We start from the raw sequence: 20,320 nt of genomic DNA on the forward strand, positions 1-20,320 counted from the left end.
TTAATTCATTATGATATTTATTAAGCACTGACCTTTGTGTGATGCACCGGGCTAAGTGCCGGGGAAGATCCAAGACAATCACATCAGACAGTCCCTCTCCTATGTGAGTCCCACAATTTATGAGGTAGGAAAATCAGGGATCATTCTTATTTTGCAGATGAGCAAACCGAGGCCCAGAGAGGGTAAGTGATTCACCTAAGCGTTTTGCACACAGTAAGCGCTCAATAAATATGATTGAATAAGGTGGTGCCAGTGGCAGAGCCGGTCCGGAACCTGGTTCTTCTGAAACCCAGTCCCATGAGCTGTCCACTAGACCACACGGCTTCCCATCCTCCTTTATCTTTTTCACCACTTAAAGGTATTAACATGATCCTCTTCATCTGCTTCCGTGTTGATTCAAACCTGATGCTATTTAAGTTCAACTTCAGAAATCCTATTTTCCATCATCAATGCAGTCTCCGAATAATAGTGTATTACATGTTCATTGATGTCTGTTGTCTATGTAACAGGCTGTCTTGGCAATCTTAATCATTTCTCGGGGAAATCATTTGGGGCATTTACAACTCATTGATCTTGGCTGCTGCTTCTATTCCTCATGGTTCCAGATGGCCTATTCCATTTTCCACAATGTAAGACAGTCCCAAGGTCAAGCTCTACCAACCTTCATCTGAAATTTCCCTCTTCCATGATGAAGGAGTGTGAACTAATGGAAAGAACCTAGGAGTCAGAGGACCTGTGCTCTAATCCCAGCCCTGCCACTTGCCTGCTGTGTGACCTTGGACAAGTCACTTAACTTCTCTGTGCATCAACTTCCTCATCTGTAAAATGGGAATTTAATGCCTGTTCCTTTCCAATTTAGACAGAAAGTCTCGTAGGTATATGGACTTTTGTCTGACCTGATTTCCCTCTATCTACCCCAGAGCATAGCCCACTGCTTCACACATAGTAATTGCATAGAAGATATGATTAATATTATGAAGCAATTCCAAGCTCCATGAAGAGCTGACAACATTCAGGAGTTACCAGATCCTTGATAACAGACCCTGCTACCTCCGAAATATGTTTAAGGAATCTGGGGTTGGATTTCTGTGGGGGGCTCATTATTACCCCACAGTTATTTCCTCAATCACCCTTTGAAAACTCTTCAAGGTTGCAAAAATGCCCTTTGGAGAGTCCCAGTGGGAAAGAGCCTCCCACTCCACTCTTCCTGACAGTTTGAAGCAGGCTTGCTCTTGCTTTACAAGGAGACTGACCACCTGGGAAACGGCTCCTTGAATTGAGGCCTACACAGTTCTCTGCCAATAGATCTCTTTGAGCTGTGTTGAGAAGATGATTATGGACCGGGGCAAAGCACAGGTAGCCAATCTGATGACAGGAAGACCAGTGACACTCCCACTTTTCCCAGTCTCTGGAAGTGCCACCAAAAGCAGCGTGGCTCAGTGGCAAGAGCACGGGCTAAGGAGTCAGAGGTCATGGGTTCGAATCCCGGCGCTGCCACTTGTCAGCTGTGTGACTGTGGGCAAGTCACCTAACTTCTCTGTGTCTCAGTTCCCTCATCTGTAAAATGGGATTAAGAATGTGAGCCTCATGTGGGACAACCTGATTACGCTGTATCTACCCCAGCGCTTAGAAAAGTTCTCTACACATAGTAAGCGCTTAACAAATACCAACATTATTATTATTACTATGTCCTGGGTGAAGCGTTTTGGGAAAGGATGTGGGGCAATGTTTGGACAGTGTGCACACTATCTTCTCTCCAGCAAGCCTTCAAACCGTTTCTACACTGTGAGTCCATTTTGTGGTAGGGATTGTCTCTATTTGTTGCCAAATTGTACTTTCCAAGTGCATAGTACAGTGCTCTGCACACTGTAAGCGCTCAATAAATACGACAATGAATGACTTTCTCTGTGGGCTTAACAAAGCCGCTAATCTGTCTGGGCTTATTAATAACCGTGGTATTTGCTGAGTGCATATTATGTGCCAATCACTGTACCAAGAGCTGGGATAGTACAAGATAATCAGGTCCCACATGGGGGCTCACAAACTAAATAGGAGGAAGGACAGATTTTTGATCCCCATTTTGCAGAGACAGGAACTGAGGCCCAAAGAAGCCAAGTGACTTGCTCAAGGTCACACAGCAGGTAAATGGCAGAGCTGGGATTTAGAACCCAGCTCCTCTGACTCCCACACCCAACCTCTTTCCATTAGGCTGCACTGCTTCCCTAGATAATCAGGTTCTATCTGGGGCTACCAGATAATTACTAGCCCATTCAGAGAAGTATTTTAGTAGAAAACAAATCGTTGAAGGTATTTATTTCAGCTAGTAGGGTTATCTAAATATTTACACAAAAAACACAATGCAAATAAAATCTCTATACTCTACTCAATACTGTCATGGAACTTGCCACTAGGTGATGGCAAAATGACTACAACATATTGCAGATGGAAATCCATGAAGCCACCAAATGACGTGTTCATCAGTGGAAGAAGTTTTCCAAATAATTTATTCAGATTGAAACTGTGGGCAGGAAAGAATTTCAAAATGCAAAACATCTGACTCATAGCAGAGATGAAGAGAGGAAAATGACCCTTGAGAGAAACTTATCTTATTGTTCACAATATAGGGCAGTAAAAATTCTGAGATAAAGGAGGCAGGCATCACAAAGCAAACCTGCACTAATGAGGGTGAGTCATGTGCTATCCAGGGAAATGAATCAGTTGCCCACATGCTCAATCATTCTCTTCATTGCAATTTTGCTTTTTTCTTTCAATCAAATCCAGGTAATGAGAGTGGCTGACAGGAAGAAAATTTGGCCTTGGGGGAATAAAGACCAAAAAAACACCAAAAACCAAACAAAACAGGGGAACCTGGGAGCTTTTGCATGTATGCAAAACCAGAAATATTATACTAATTTAAAGGTATTGGGATGTTTTCTAGCCAGAGTCACTTTTAAAATCAGTGCTCACCTTCCCAGTTTAAAGCAGGGTTAGTTGCTCTCCCCTACCTATACCCAGACAAAGACAGGCCTTCCCAGACTAAGCCCTCATTTCCCCTACTCTCTCTCCTTTCTTCATCGCCTTTGCCGTTGGATCAGTACCCTTTAAGCTCTTGATATTCACCCCAACCCCATAGCACTTACGTATGTAGCTATAATTTAATGTCTGTCTCCCTGTCTGTACTGTAAAGCCCTTGTGGGCAGAGAACATGTCTACCAACACTGTTGTATTCTCCCAAGTGCTTTGCACAGAGTAAGCACTCGATAAATACCACTGACTGCCATCTCTCCTCACCTAACCTCTACACCTGACTTCAGCCCTCATTAGCCTCCTACGGTGAGTTGAGGTAGGAACAGAGATTTTGGGGGGGGGGGGGAAGGCTAGGGATGGTAGGGCCTAAGGATCTCTTTCTTGATCTTTTTAAGGTATTTGTTAAGAACTATGTGCCAGGCACTGTACTAAGCCCCATGGCAGATACAGGCTAATCCAGTTGGACACAGTCCATGTCCCACATGGGGCTCACAGTCTCAAAATCCATTTTACAGATGAGGAAACTGAGGCCCAGAGAAGTGAGGTGACTTGCCCAAGGTCACACAGCAGACAAGTGGCAGAGCTGAGATTAGAACCCAGGTGCTTCTGACTCCCAGGCCCATGCTCATTCCACTAGGCCATGCTGCTTCTGCTTGATTTGTAGGTGAGAAATGGCTGAGCGACAAAGGAAGCACGTGTCTGATCCAGAGATCTTCATTCAGAGAGCAAGGTGTCCTGCATTTTGCATCACTGCTCATCGCCATCCCCTCTGTACATTTGAAAATCTGAGACTTGCCTGAACTTAATGTGCTTTGAAACTATCTGACTAGAACACTTAATTTCCACCAGTCCCTCCAAAGACCCAGAGATTTCTATGAATGCAAAAACCACCAAATGGCAAAGGCCCAGTTTTACATATTTTGTTTTAGTATGTGCTGCTGGCGTTCACCCCCAAACATTTTTGTATTCCCTATACATTTCCAGCTAGATTGAAAAATCCTTGAAGCAGGGATTGTGTCTACTAATTCTAGTGTATTCTACCAAGAATTTAGTACAGTGCTCTGCACACATTAAGAGCTCAATAAACACTATTAATTCTTTGATTCTAGAAAGCATTCATAAAGGAGTATGAGGCTAGAATTCCACTCAGAAGCCTATGTTACTAAGAGTTTTCCAAAATTACATAGTCTTACTAAATTCTAAAAAAAAGAAAAATGCATTTTTTTCCATTATTGTAACTGTAGTTTGAGAAATTCCATCAGGGCAAGGAGATATTACCTGTTACATAACACTTTGAAACTGTAAGAACAGTACAAGGTCACGAGGGACCTAAGGAATGCTAAAAGAAACCAACCAACCAAGCAACCCACCCAACCAAACCTCCTTATATTTCCAGGCAAAGACAGCCTTGCAAACAGTCCTTGGGGCAAGAAAGCTTATTTCTCTGAGCAGGTTTGAGGGGTAAGAGAGATGGGAACATCCTCAGGGCTGTCAATTTGAAGAGACTTGTCTTTCTCCACCCCTCACAGTGGCCCCAAGGCCCTGAAGAAAATGCTCTCCCTTCTGCTCTGAATATGCAAGTCCTTTGGTACTCCTAGGCAAACAAGCACTTGGAGAAGCGGTGTAGCCTAGTGGAAAGAACGTGGCCCTGGGAATCAGAAGGACCGGGGGTTCTAATCCCGGCTCTACCACTTGTAGGCTGTGTGACCTTGGGCAAGTCACTTCACTTCTCTGGGCCTCAGTTATCTCATCTGTAAAATGGGGATTAAGACTTTGAGTCCTGTGAGGGAGACGGACTGTGCCCAACCTGATTAGCTTAGTGCAGCATCTGGTATAATAGTAAACATTCAGCAAACACCATAAAAAAAGTCCCACTTTGCCATCGGCTCTGCTACTGCCCTCCTGTGAGACCTTGGGTAAATCACTTAATCCTTTGGGGCTTCAGTAATCTCACCCACACCTCAGTTATTTTGTAAAATGTGGATAAGGTACCTGCTCTTCCTATCTCTTACTGTATAAACCTCAAAAGGGACTGGGACTGTGCCTGATCTAGTTATCTTCTACTTATGTCAATCAGTGATATTTACTGAGGGCTTACCAGGTGCAGAACATTGTACTTAGCACTTGGGAGAGTACGATATAACACTGGTAGAGGCATTCTCTGCCCACAACAAGCTTACAGTCTAGAGGGAGATACAGACATTAACGTAAACAATAAATTATGGATACGTACATAAGTGCTGTGGGGCTTTAGGTGAGGTGAATATCAAGTACTTAAAGGGTACACATCCATGGGTTTAGGCAATGCAGAAGGAAGAAGAATTAGGGTTAATGAGGGCTTAATTATGGAAGGAGATGTGATTTTAGTAAGTCTTTGAGGGTGGAGGGAATAGTGATCTGTTGGGTATGATGGGGGAGTTCCAGGGCCAGTGGGAGGATGTAGGCTAGAGGTCAGTGGAAAGATAAACAACAACCAGGTAGTCTGGCAATGGAGGAGTGAAGTGAGTGGGGTGGATTGTAGAAGGAAATCAGCAAGGTAAGAATAAGGGGGTGAGGTGATTGAGTGCCTCAAAGCCAATGGCAACGAGTTTCAGTTTGATGCAGAGGTGGATGGACAACCACTGGAGGTTCTTGAGGAGTGGAAAAACAGTGACTTTTTTTAAGAAAAACAATCCAGGCAGCAGAGAAAAGCATGGATTGGAGTGGGGTGAGACAGGAGGAAGGGATAAAGGACTGCTGCAGAAGTCAAGGTGGGAAAAGATAAGTGCTTGGATTCTTGTAACAGCAGTTTGGATGGAGAAGAAAGGTCAAATTTTAGCAAGGCTGTGAAGGCTGAACCAACCAGATTTGAGGACAGATTGAATGTGTGGGTTGAATGAGAGAGATGAGTTGAGGACAATGCCAAGGTTACTGGCTTGTGAGACAGCGGGGGTGTGGGATATTGGTGTTGTCTACAGTGAGGAGAAAGACAAGAAAAGGAGAGGGTTGGGGTGGGAAGAGGAGGGATTTTGTTCTAGATGTGATAAAGTTGAGGTGGTACAGCTAAGGAGATGTCCTGAAGGCAGGAAGAAATGGGAAACCACAGAGAACACCTAATGCCTAGTGTTCAGTAAACTGCAGCATCCCCATTACTATCCACAGCCCAACACCACCGTGTCCCAGCTACTTCTCGGGCTAGCCCTGCTCCGCTTTCACACACCATTCTCCTGTCTGTCAATCCCACCTGCACTGAGCAGGTGAGGTGGGGCAGGCGAAGGTATAGAATCTCGGAACAATGGTGACTGTATTCCCAGCTGAGGTACACCATTCTCACCCGGCCCCCATTCCATCCTTGTCCCCAGCACCTTCTTTCAGAATAGGATGGTACCCTCCTATTGCAGAAAACAGCTGATTGCTGATTGCAGAAAACAGCTGAATTTTTCATCTCGAGGCTCTTTCAGAGGCTTGAGTTCTGAGGATGACAATTTTAACAGTTGACCTTGTGTTTACATGGGATGGTCGGAGTTTAAGAACAGGGGGATTAGAGAAGAAAATTAAGAGAGACATGCAAGGTAAAATGAAAAGCACTTAGGAATTATGTAACATATGATGTGTTGAATTCATTTATCTACAAAGACTTGTCAAGATGTTAATGACTTAAAACTAGTAGTCATGTTCAACAAGGATTTGTCTCATATTCTGCTTATCCTGAAGACAATCTGAAATTTATTACAAGTATTATATATGCTGTGAGCCTCATCTAGAGTATGTTCTTTAGAAATTCAGCCATTTTATTTACCCAGGCGTGGGCTCTACCAAACAGAAAATGGAAGAGTAAAGTAAATCAAGAATTAGAATGCTAATTGGGCAGCATTGTGCTAGTGAGAAGGAAAGGAATGGCTCAAATATTTGGCAGGACATTAACAGGTCCAGGTAAACCATCAGAACACCACAGGAGGAATATGTTAAATCAGTCGAAGGGCATGAAAGCATTAAAGATCTTCCAGGGGCATCTGGTAAATCGATAAAGCAAACAAAAACTCAATGAATCGCCGAAAAATAAACTCCACTGGAACTCTGTAGAGGCAGAGAAGCAGCACGGCTTAGTGGAAAGAGCCCGGGCTTGGGAGTCAGAGGTCATGGATTCGAATCCCAGCTCCACCATTTGTCAGCTGTGTGACTTTGGGCAAGTCACTTAACTTCTCTGGGCCTCAGTTACCTCATCTATAAAATGGGGATTCATTCATTCATTCAATAGTATTTACTGAGCGCTTACTATGTGCAGAGCACTGTACTAAGCGCTTGGAATGAACAAGTCGGCAACAGATAGAGACAGTCCCAGCCGTTTGATGGGCTTACAGTCTAATCAGGGGATTAAGACTGTGAGCCCCACGTGGGACCACCTGATCACCTTGTATCCTACCCAGCGCTTAGAACAGTGCTTTGCACATAGTAAGCGCTTAACAAATGCCATCATTATTATTATTATTATTATTAGAGTCATCAGGTTGTTGTCTATCCAACCCAGTCAGGCTTGAAAATCATCAGCCCCTCTCGGTATCCTGTCAACCCAGGTGAGTGGTGGGAACACCAAGGTGGAAGGGAAGAAGAGAGATAGGGACTGTGACATCACAGAATTTGGGCTGGAGCTATTCCAATGGACTGCTGAAATTATAAATTCCAGTATCATCACTGTGTGCCAGACTGCTGTATGCAAGACCTGTTGCTTGGAAACATATTCAATTTAAGTCAGGGTAGTCCCTGCTCTTAATGAATTTACAATCCAAGGCAATGGAATCCCTCAACACCTACCCTTGGGTGAAAATATCACCTCTATAATGTTGTTATTTGTTAAGCGCTTACTATGTAAGCTCTCCAGGCTTAGGAGAGACTATGTAGGCTCTCCATCACCTTGCCCCTTCCTACCTCTCTTCCCTTCTCTTTTTCTACCGCCCACCCCGCACGCTCCGCTCCTCTGCCGCCCACCTCCTCACCGTCCCTCGGTCTCGCCTATCCCGCCGTCGACCCCTGGGTCACGTCCTCCCGTGGTCCTGGAACGCCCTCCCTTCTCACCTCCGCCAAACTGATCTCTTTCCCTCTTCAAAACCCTACTTAAAACTCACCTCCTCCAAGAGGCGTTCCCAGACTGAGCTCCTCTTCTCCCTCTACTCCCTCTGCCACCCCCCCTTTACCTCTCCGCAGCTAAACCCTCATTTTCCCCTTTTCCCTCTGCTCCTCCACCTCTCCCTTCCCAACCCCACAGCACTGTACTCGTCCGCTCAACGGTATATATTTTCGTTACCCTATTTATTTTGTTAATGAATTGTACATCGCCTTGATTCTATTTAGTTGCCATTGTTTTTACGAGATGTTCTTCCCCTTGACTCTGTTTATTGCCATTGTTCTTGTCTGTCCGTCTCCCCCGATTAGACTGTAAGCCCGTCAAACAGCAGGGACTGTCTCTATCTGTTGCCAACTTGTTCATCCCAAGCGCTTAGTACAGTGCTCTGCACATAGTAAGCGCTCAATAAATACTATTGAATGAATGAATGAATGAATATGTGCAGGGCACTGTTCTAAGCACTGGGGTAGATACAGGGTAATCAGGTTGTCCCACATGAGGCTCACAGTTAATCCCCATTTTACAGATGAGGTAACTGAGGCACAGAGAAGTTAAGTGACTTGCCCACAGTCACACAGCTGACAAGTGGCGGAGCTGGGAGTCGAACCCATGACCTCTGACTCTGAAGCCCAGGCTCTTTCCACTCTATGCATTAGTGAAACTGAACATGGGGTCTAGGGCCATTTCTGGCACTATTCAAGCCCACGTCTGGTTTGGTGTGATCCAAATCACAAATTCAAGACTGGGGTTGACCTCGGGGGGGTTAGGTTAGGATTTACTGCCCAGTCAGGCCTCTGGCTGTATAATCAATCAATGGTATTTAATGAATGTTTACTATGGAAAAGTACAATGAAATGAGTCAGTAGTCACGATCCCTGCCCACAAGGAGCTTACTGCCTAGAGAAATGACTAAAGTGCTGAGGTCATTCTTTGAGAGCTGAAAGAACATAGATTTTAAAATCTCCTCCAGGAAACCCATGGCAGAGTTCATATTTCTCTTTCAGTCAGGAAAGTAATCCTTATATCTAAACAAGCTCTCTGCTCTTCAATTTAAATGTGTTTTCTCTTGTATACACTATATATTGGAAATCATTGGTCTGTGGCCTCAAAAGATTCCTTTATAAATTTGAAAGCACTCATTAATTTGCCTATTAGCCTTCTCTCCCCTAAACTAAACAATCTTTCTTGTAAGATTCTTTTTTCATTCCTTCAAAATCTTTTTTTGTCACTTCTCTGGATCCTTTCCAGATGAAATGAGAGGAGGAAGGGTGGGTAGAGGGAGGAGGATGGAGAGAGAGAGAGATGCAGAGAGAGATATAGAGAGGGGCAGAGAGAGAGAAACAGAAGAGAGATGCAGAGAGAGAGAGAATCAGCAGACAGAGAGCATGTATTTGTGCAGGAGGAAGTGGGGAATGGGTGAAAGTGGAGTGGTGAATCTTAGGAAAGATTCCCTCAATTAAGAGGGTGTAAAAATGTATCATGAGAAAAGATACAGGAAGAAAGGGGGCATCGAAAAATGTTGAAAGCAAAACATATTTTTGCTTTAAAGGCTCCAGGATACACAAAATGGAGAGAGCGCTATATCCATACTCTAGATTTTTCCATGAGTTCTTGTTCTGTAAGGGAGACAGTTTGTTGATTCAAAAAACTTGAGGTTCTGAAGAGTTTTTATTTTCTTCTTTTTATATTTGCAGGTGCTTTGTTTATTCTCTAATCAAAACCTATGGTTTAAGTTGTTTTCCAGTGTAGGAGTGAGCCCCCATCAGATAGTCTGAATGGGGAATCACATTGTATCATTTCCCTGTTAGTTATGATTAGAAAGACTTCTCAAGGCTGGGCCCCCACCTTTTCTGGCTCCTTTTTTATGGTACTTGGTAAGTGCTTACTATGTGCCAGGCACTGTACTAAGCGCTAAGGTGGATGCTGTGTCAGGTTGGACACAGTGTCTGTCCCACATAAGGCTCATGGTCTTCATCCCCATTTTCCAGATGAGGTAACTGAGGCACAGAGAAGTGAGGCAACTTGCCCAAGGTCGCACAGCATACAAGTGGCAAAGCCGGGATTAAAATCCAGGCCCTTCTGACTCCCAGGCCCATGCTCTTCCCACTAAGCCATGCTGTCTCTCATCCCCGGGTCCCAGGTCCCAGCATCTCTTTTTCAGAAGGATACAGTAGTAGAACGGGGGACTGCTGTTTGGATCTGTTTTTCTCTGGCTCTGCAGCACTGCCCACTGTGCTCTCTTAGTTCTTCCACGCTTCTATTTTATAACTGTACCTCCCTCTTGACTCTCCCACCTCATTCCCCTCTCCCATGCTGTTCCCCCAGGCTTGGATCGCTCTTGCCACCCAAATCCATCGGATCACAGCCCTGCCCACAGTCAAAGCCCCCATGGAACCTCCCCACCTCCAATCTGCCTTCCCCAACTAGTTCTCATAGAAACCCATCAGCCGTCTCCACCTCTTATGAACCTAGTTTTATTCATCCTCCTCACCTGTACATATACGTTGAATTCATCCCTCAATCAATCAATGGTATGTCTACAGTGCATTACCATATGCAGAGCACTGTACTAAGCACTTGGGAAAGTACAAGGAGAAGCAGCGTGGCTCAGTGGAAAGAGTCAGGGCTCATGAGTTCGAATCCCAGCTCTGCCACTTGTCAGCTGTGTGACTGTGGGGAAGTCACTTAACTTCTCTGTGCCTCAGTTCCCTCATCTGTAAAATGGGGATTAAGACTGTGAGCCCCACATGGGACAACCTGATTCCCCTATGTCTACCCCAGCGCTTAGAACAGTGCTCGGCACATAGTAAGCGCTTAACAAATACCAACATTATTATTATTATTATTACAATACAATAGAACTGGCAGACCCAGGGAGAGACATATTAAAATACATTACAGACAGGGACGATGGTAAAGTTGAAGGCTATGGTTGTAAGGACTGTGTGGAAGGGGTGAGTATCAAAATTTCTTTGGATTACTTTGTAAACTTTTATTTTTGTCATCCCCGTTAGAGGGTGAGCTCCCTATGGGCAGGGAGTGTGTCACTTGCTTGATTTGTACTTCAAGCGCTCAGTACAGGGCACTGCAGCCACTGAATACTCAATGAACACTAGTATTATTAGTACAACAATAAATGGACATCTAAAAGGCAGGACACTAGCTGCAGTTTGATCAATACCTCTCCTCTTAGAAATGAATGGAAATATTCCATTTGACCATTACAGGTTATGGACATGAATGTGTCTTCAAGGAAAGCCTGGAAAATTCCTTCATTTCTTCTGATATTTCCGGTGATTTCTTTGAGGCTTTGACTTCTATGAGAAAATTTTACCATTCTGTCATTTCTCACCACGTGGTGAGAAAATGTTCAGCCTGAATATTCTCCCTCTAAAGAACCACAGGACCTCACCAAAGATACGACATCTCTGAAAGAGACTTTACTGTTAAGACTGCCATGATCCAACATCTTTTATAAATAGGACTTTTCATTAGTAATTAACCCAAAATAATCAGGGTATGCTCGATCCTCTTATAAAGTTAAGGTTATCCTCTTGAAGAGATCCACATTATGGAAAATTCACATAATAATACATTTCTTCTGACTGCTTTTCATCCATTTGGAGAATCACCAATTCACTAACAGCCTCCTATTCAAAACACATCATGAAAACACCTGTTCTTGAACAAGTGCGTGTATTCAAATACACCCTTATTTCTTCTAAATTAAAAGGATTTTGGCTATAGAAGTAAAATTATTTTACCTGAATGATTGATCCCTTTAGTGTTTCCTTCCCTGGAACCAATGGCATAGTTAGTTGGGCTGATAGAAGGGCTGGAAATAAAGCTTGTGAACCCTGTTGATGACTTTATTTCAAAGTAATCATGGCTGTGGTTCAGTCGGTGAAACTCCAGAGCAGACACAAGAGATGTGCGTTGTTTAGGCTGAGAAAAAGGACGAATAGTATGTGAATCAGTACATTTGAATATTCCTTTAAAACTCAGCATTTCAAATTTTAAATATTAAGCATCTTAATGCTTAAAATATATAGATTGACATTACTAAAGATAACAAGCCTATTATATAAAATTCTAAATTTCCTTGGTTGTTTTTCAGTAGGAATTTCATTTCCATAAGCCTTGGTACAATTGCCAAAGATATTTTGAAGCAAGGAAAGATAATTGCACAGTCGAGCATCAGATTTCTTACTCTCCTAAAAGATAGACTCTTAAATGCATCGCCTGAAGTCTCTGGAAATTTCCCTTTCATTTTCCATAAGACTCCTTTTCTTATCGCCCAAATTCTGAGATGGCAACTCCTTCATTACTGTACTTTTTGTTCTTAAGAGTTGGTGGCAGAAATATTCTCTATCAGATTCTTATTCTTGGTGTTAAAACCTTAACCCTAGAAGTAAATAGAAAATGCCAGAAACCTAGCTGGAATTGGCAGAGTTAACTTTTGTAAAATAATTATTTTTAAAGAGATATTAAGTAATCCAAAATGTCATGCAGTCAGTTGCGAAGCAGTGTGCCCTAGTGGAAAGAGCACGGGCTTAAGGAGCCAGAGGTCCTGGATTCTAATCCTGGCTCCACCACATGCCCGCTGTGCAACCTTGGGCAAGCCACTTCACTTCTCAGTATCTCAGCTCCCTCATCTGTAAAATGGGATTAAATCCTACTCCTTCCTACTTAAACTGTGAGTCCTATGTGGGACAGGGACTGTGTCCAATCTGATTAACTTGTGTCTACCCCAGCTCTTGGAACAGTGCTTGGTACATAGTAAGCACTTAACAAGTACATACACTCAGAAATTATAGCTGTAATATACGTATTAGATCTAATGCACTTATGATTCCCAACAGCATAGTTTTCAAGTGCTTTATGAGGTCTTATGGTTAAATAACTGTTATTGCTTCTACAACTTTGTTTAGAATATTATTTTCCATCAATCAGTATTTATTGAGCACTTACTGTGGGCAGAGCACTCTACCGAGCACCTGGTCAAGCAAAATACAACAGAGTTGGTAGGCGTTACCCCTATCCACAAAGAGTTTAAAGTCTATGGAGGAGACAGAGATTAAGACAGATTAGGGATAAGGGAAATATTAGAGTATAAGAATATTTTAGGGCTGGGGTGAATATCAAAGTGAAGGGCTTAAGTGCTTAACACAGCCAAGTTCACAGGGGAGGGCAGATAGGGGAGAAAATTCACCCTAACCTCAGTCGCAAAGAATTTATGTAGATATCCATAATTTATTTTAATATCTGTCTCCCCCTATAGACTGTAAACTCTTTATGGACAGGGAGCATGTCTACCAACTCTGTTATACTGTGCTCTGCTCTGTACACAGGAAGTGTTCAATAAATATGACTGACTGACTAGTCTGGGAAGGGCTTTTGGAGGCAATGTGGTGGAATCAGTTTCATGCATATCAAAACATCTTGAAAAATATTCTCTTAGAATTAGGTGAAGCCTCAGTAATTTGCCTAAGTATGTTCACCACTCCATAATAATAATAAGAAACGTATTTATTAACTGCTATGTGCCAGGCACTGTACTAAGATCTGGGGTGGATGCATGCAACACAGGTGGGACACAGTCCCTGTCCCATGTAGGGCTCACAGTCTTAATCCCCATTTTACAGATGAGGTAACTGAGGCACAGAGAACTGAAGTGACTTGCCCAACGTCACAGAGCAGACAAGGGGAGGAGCTAGAATTAGAACCCATGCCCTTCTGACTCACAGACCCGTGCACTTTCCAACAGGCCACACTGCTATCCTCAGAAGCTGCAGACATCACTCTGCCCTCATTCACTAAACAAGTCATTGTTGAGGATGACACTTAAAATGATTTAGTAGGGCTTGGGGGACCTTTTCCACTTTCTTTCAAAAGCCAATGGGAAGCAAAAACCAAAATGAAACATAAAACAAACAAAAGCCAAAATCTACATATGTCCTTCAAAATAACTAGACAGACTGGAGTTGGGAAACAGCAGGATTCTGTTAGGGTAAGGTCTGCAGGGGTGGGGTTGTGGGTGGGAAGTGGGGCCCTGGGAATGGGATGGCTGTGTTGCAGAGAGAATATTTTTACTTTTGAAAAATAATGAATCATGGAAGGGGAAGGGTGAGAAGAGCTCAGCATGATAGAAAAAGAAGTGTTGCCATGGAATTATTGTTATCAATATACAGCATCATCGATTCCTTTGTTGAAAGGCAAGGCCTGGTGCTGTGAAAATTTCAAGCTAAATTCATAATATAAAAAACCAATTTCATCATTAAAGAACTAAGAGGCAGCATTAAGTTTAGTATCAATAAGTATCTCGGTGACCAATCAATCCCTGTCCCCCATGAAAAACTGTATCGCCCTACTAGCTTCAATCAAGTGGCTTTTTAGGTGATTTTCTTCAGAGGCTTAAGGAAGAAGGCATTTGAATGTAGGAATTCTACTCTACTTTTAGAGTAGATTCCTTTGTAATCCACTGCTACAAAGTTACAAATTATAGTCATGGAAATCTATAGAAGCTGCAAAATGAATGCTCAAGTATTTTCAGACTTAAAAGGCTAGTCCTCAGTTCAACTAAAATCTGTGCAAATACAAGATGGCACACAAAACTTTGCCGTCTTTGTATTTTCTTCCTCCATATGAAAGAATCTGCCAAATGGGAAAATCTTTTAATTTCTTTAAAATAGGTTGTCTCTCTCTCTTCACACATACATACACACACACACACACACACACATAAATTTATACTAGTCATCTCCTTACAGATTTCTGTTTCACACAGATAAAGAGGTTAGACCCCCTACAAGTAAAAAGGCACAGGGAGAAATTTACGGAATATTCCCGGATTTGGATTAGGATTCCGCTGATAGAGAAGTCTGCTTAGGAAGCACTGAAGTGCAGAAGGAATGAATAAGCCACTGTTCCTAGAAAAATATCATTTGAGGGCTCCTGATTCCTTTCAGATGGCAGCCAGTCTCTTCAGTTACATGATTAGATCTGGAAACGTTTTCCTGGTAAGTCCAGTCTCTTGGTCAGGGGGTGATTTTTTACTAATCGCTCAGCATGTATGCACAGCATCCAAGTGGAACATGGGAGATATCCTCCTGATCATTACTCAGGACATGAGGAGTATCCTACTCAGCAATGGCTTACCACATGGGTGAGGGCAGAGAGGTGTCCACTGCATAATAATGATGGTACTTGTTAAGTGCTTACTATGTGACAAGCACTGTTCTAAGTGTTTGAGGACTCTGTTCAGTGACCACCAATGACACTCATTCTGCCAACCACCCTAAGCCCTCAGTTCCTCTTCTCCCACTTCCTTCTGCATTGCCCTTGACTTGGATTTGCTCCTTTTTTCACCCCTTCGTCAGCCCCACAGCACTTATGTACATATCCTTAATTCATTTATATTAAAGTCTGTCTCACCCTCTAGACTGTGAGTTCATTCTGGGCAGGGAATATATCTGCCTACCTTGTTATATACTCTCCTAAGTGCTCAGTAGAGTGCTCTGCCCACAATAAGTGCTCAAAAAATACCATCTATTACCAGTTGTCTCACATCTAGTGCCACTGGGTACAGGAGGACCAAGCGAGAGATTGTGTGAGTGGATGAATGCAGAACATAGCCACAAAGCCAAAAAAAACTCAAAGGCCATATCCTGCTGGCCTTAGATCCAAGCTTTCCCATCCAACCCAGCTCACCCAAATGCCAAGGGGCCAGAAAAGGTATCCTACTCTGTTTTCTTGGGCAAATGACTCTCTTTCAGACACAGGGATGCAATCTCAATGTTGGTAGTGTCACCTTTGGGCAGAAAGACAAAGGTACTCTATAGAGCCCTGCAATAGAAGGCGAGTCAAACAATAACAAGATATGGCCCGTGACTTCAAAAAGATTATAATTGAAAGGAAGAGGCTGAATAGCACAAATACTGTAAAATAAATAGGATGCAGACATCACATCTTAAACATATAAATGAAAGAACTGAAAATATGTAAGAAGACAAATAATAGAAAACTAAGCTTATGTTACACAGAAACTGTGAGCTCGTTGTGGGCAGGAAATATGTTTACCAATTCTGTTGTATTTTTCTTTCCCAAGCAGTTAGTACAGTGTTACGCATGCAGTAAGTGCTCAGTAAGTACCACTGATTTGAAAACACAAATAGTAAAAGGTACCAGGTCAGAGGCAATACTCAAGAAGGGAGGAATTTAATGGGGAATAAAACAGGCAGCCACTCCCATTTGTTTCCATACAGGAATGTCCTTTTAGAGTCACTGGTAAGTGACTTGTCCAAACTCACACACAGGTCGATGGGAGACCTGCAATTAAAATTCACGCAGATCATCTGAAATCCAATCCCATGCTCTTTTTATTAGAGTATAGCAGAGTCTCCAAAGCAGAGAAGAAACTATTATTTATAGAGTATTTTTAAAAATAAGGCTATCCCAACTTCAAGCAATAAAACCAAAGCAAAGGGTAGGGGGAAGTGGGGTTAAATAACTTCTAAGTCAAAGAAATATCAGGTACTAGAGCTAGTGTTAAAACTCACTGCTCCTGAGTTTCTAATCTGTTGTTAGGCCAGTGAGACATCCTCCTGATACTTATTCTACTGATGTCACCATAAAATCTTCATTGTGGTGAAGGAAGTAAAACAGAAAACACAGTGGGTGTAAAGAAAGCACTAATAAAATACTACCCATCTCCACTTTTAACAAAGGTCGGAGGTGCACTTATACCTTCTGCCTACCACATGTTCTTTAAAACAAACAAAGAAATGGAATAAAAAGTTTTTGTTTTTTTCTCCACCAATTTCTGCTTTCTATATTTTATTTTTACTAACGGAAGTGTATATCATCAAGAAGCAGAAAGGAATAATGGAAAGAGCCTGGGAATCAGAGGACATTCTAATCTTGGGTGTGCCAATCAGTTTCCTCACCTTTAAAATAGGGATTACCTACTTTTTTTAAAATGGGATTTGTTAAGGATTTACTATGTGTCAAGGACTCTTTTAAGCTCTGAGGTAGATACAAGTTAATCAGGCCAGATACAGCACCTAATTCACATGGGGCTCATAATCTAAGTAGGAAGGAAAGCAGATATTTATTCCCCATTTTACACTTGAGGAATCTGAGGCCCAGAAAAGTTAACTGACTTGCCCAAAGTAATACCTGCTCTCTTTCCCTCTTACTTTCCCTATGTGTAATTTATTTTAATGTCTGTCTCCTGCTGTAGGTATGCCAATTCCATTGTATTGCTCTTTACCAAGTCCTTACTACAGTGCTCTGCACACAGCAAACGCTCAAATCCCACTCATTGACTGGTTTTCTTCTAACACCAGAGAAGACATATCTCTGCGCTTAAGAAATATCTCAAGAAAAGCTTTGTGCTAAAAGTCACCTCTTCTCAATACACACACAAGCAGTTTTTTCCATACTGTGGCACAGATAGGTGAAACAGATTTGTTATTGGAAGAACACTTGTGTTCTAGCCAAAATGGGTATTGAAAAACAGAACTTATGGCAGAATCAATCGACCAAACAATAGGATTAACTCAGTGCAGGACAGGGACTGTGTTCAACTTGATTATCTGGTACTAAGCACATAGTAAGCGTTTAACAAATGCCACAGTTAACTAAATTGCTTGAGAGAATACAGTAAAAGTATTAGATATGAACCCTGCCCTCAATAAGCTTAGAAAATTGTACAGGTGACAGGCACCAAAATCAATCACAGATGGGAAGTAGTAACAGAATATGTGTCCATAAATATTACGGTGGGGTGTAACTGAGTGTTTAAGTGGTGCGCAAGTTCAGAAATGGTTAAGGGAGAGATTGGTGGGGAGATGTGAGTTTAATCAGGGAAGGGCTCCTGGAGGAGATGTCATTTCAGAAAAGCTTTGAAGATGGAAAGAAGAGTGGTTCGTTGGATGTGAAGCGGGAGGAATTTTAGGAAGCAGTGAGGATCTGAGCATGAGGTTGGGTGGTGGGAGAGATGAGAATCAAGTGATCGATCACATTTATTGAGCACTTACTGTGTGCAGGTCAATGTACTAAGTGCTTGGGAGTGTACAACACAACAACAAACACTTTCCCTGTCCTCAGCACAGTATCTTGAGAGCATCCGTGTATGTGAGCATGTGACTATGCGTGTCTCTAGACATACATCCTCAAACATAAACAAAATTTTCTATCTGTTGCATCACCTTTGTATCTGAAAAGCAGTTACATACAAAGACAGACCTGCCTTTTAAAGACTTTTACAATCATAGGTTTGATTCCCACGACTACTCCCATGCACATCACCTCACATTTTGTAGCATCGTTTTGCTCTTTTGTGGCTTAAACTTGCCCCACACTTGTTTTCCTCTATTATCTTCCTGTACCGCATTAATCCTCTCAAAATTAATCCTCCACACAACATAAACTCAAAACAACTTTAGTTCCAGACAAGATTAGTTCTCTGCCCATTGGTTCTGCACAAAACTACTTCCCTGACACACTGGCTAAAACAACTGTATGAGACAGCAGCTTCTGCCTCACTTTGAGATTAGTTCTGCAAGAGAACAATTCCACACATCGTGGAGTAGATGGTCTTTGGTTATTATGGGAGCACAGCCCTTATTGCCCATTGTTTTAATCATTCATCAACCATAAATCTGTCAATCATGGAAAATGTTCCTGAAACATCACTCCACAGGCCCTATTTTACAAACATATAAACAAAAAGCAGCAACTGAACATCAACTAATATTTCCAGTTATGGTGTAATAAAAAGTGTTTCTTTCTTCCAGACTGTGGAGTCTGGATACATCTCTAAAGGGTTACCTAGTCACAAAGTTGTGGGAACTTAGAAACAAAAAAAGCACTGCCACTTTCCATTCTATTAATCAAAATAATTTATTGAGAACTTATTATGTGCAGAGCACTGTTCAAAGTATTTTTGAGAGAAAAATAGAGTTGGTAGACATGATTTCTGTCATCAATCAATATCAATCAATGGTATTTATAAGTAAATAGTGTATTAAGTGCTTGGGAAAGTACAATACAAAAAAGTTGGTGGAAATGATCCCCGCCCAGAAGTAGCTTCTTGTCTAACTTTCAAGTCTGTTCATTAATCTTTTCATGGACTCTCATCTCATGTTAAAATCTAACTGGAACCAGCTATAACTAATTATAGCTCAATTCTCCACACTGAAATCCCAGTTTAGAACTTCTAACAACTTAATTCCTATTAAGAACAGCAGGCAGTAATTATACAGTAGTTTGCAGAAAATATGTCCCAAGCAGCCACAACAGAGAGCTCATAATGACACTGGAGTTTTGAAAGAAAAATTAAAGACAAATAAATATTACCGCTATTTTTTAACCAGAAATTGTATCTACTAAAGTCATTACATTATAAAGCATCTTAATTCACTTCTTACCATACAATTTCTCAGTTCTTTTGTTTAGACTCTGACTGATTCCTAGCGTCCCGGCCAGATACTACATCAGGACGACTCACTAGACAGGTTCCGGCAATAACCTTCTTTGCCATTAAAGGCAACCATTTAAAAAAAGAGAGAAATTGGCAATAATTTAAATATTTAATATTCAGAACAATACAATATAGAGCTCATTTGAGCCTGGTGAGAATGAAGTTAAAAATTGAAGTGATGGCCTTATAAATCAGGAGTGGGAAAAATGCAGCCCTATGGACATAGCTGACCAGCCAAGTGATTAAATCTGGCCCATGGACTGGATTTGGGCCAACTAAGAGACAGCTGCTTCTGCCTCACTTTGTTCTAGCCACGGATTCCAGCAGAAACAGGCCAGGATACCAGGATACCACTAGCAACTGGATCTGCGTTAAAATCCGTCGGAAAGGTGTTGCCGCATTGGAAGTGGCTGCCCTTCTAGAGCAAAGTCTCCTCTTTCCTTGCCGGCATCTGCCCCCAGCCCTTTACTATCTGAAGTCCATTTTGAGCACTGAATTACAACAGCTCTGTCAGGAAGCTGGCCTTAGTGTTGGGACGAAGGGATCTGGCAGGTCCTCACTTTCATTCATTCAATCATATTACTTTTGGGGTGCAAAAATAGGGCCAGAATCTGTGTGTACTGTCCATAGTCACCCTCATCTATAACTTCAGCCTTTCTGTGTTTGTCAGTCCTGATTTGTCCTTGTTGACTATCCTGTTTGCCGTT

General features: G+C 42.2%; 1 protein-coding gene across 7 annotated transcripts in view; it reads right to left on the reverse strand.

Annotated features, from left to right (window-relative positions):
- The window catches only part of ANKS1B (ankyrin repeat and sterile alpha motif domain containing 1B), a 587,732-nt gene that overhangs the window by 343,442 nt on the left and 223,970 nt on the right, over positions 1 to 20,320 (reverse strand). For all 7 annotated transcript variants that reach the window (XM_029079026.2, XM_029079024.2, XM_029079025.2 and 4 more), the window contains one exon: positions 11,893 to 12,073. In XM_029079026.2, coding sequence (XP_028934859.1) covers positions 11,893 to 12,073 — 181 coding nt within the window. The remainder of the gene's footprint in view (positions 1 to 11,892; positions 12,074 to 20,320) is intronic.

This window comes from Ornithorhynchus anatinus, chromosome 14 (genome assembly GCF_004115215.2).
Source record: "Ornithorhynchus anatinus isolate Pmale09 chromosome 14, mOrnAna1.pri.v4, whole genome shotgun sequence".
NCBI lineage: Eukaryota > Metazoa > Chordata > Mammalia > Monotremata > Ornithorhynchidae > Ornithorhynchus > Ornithorhynchus anatinus.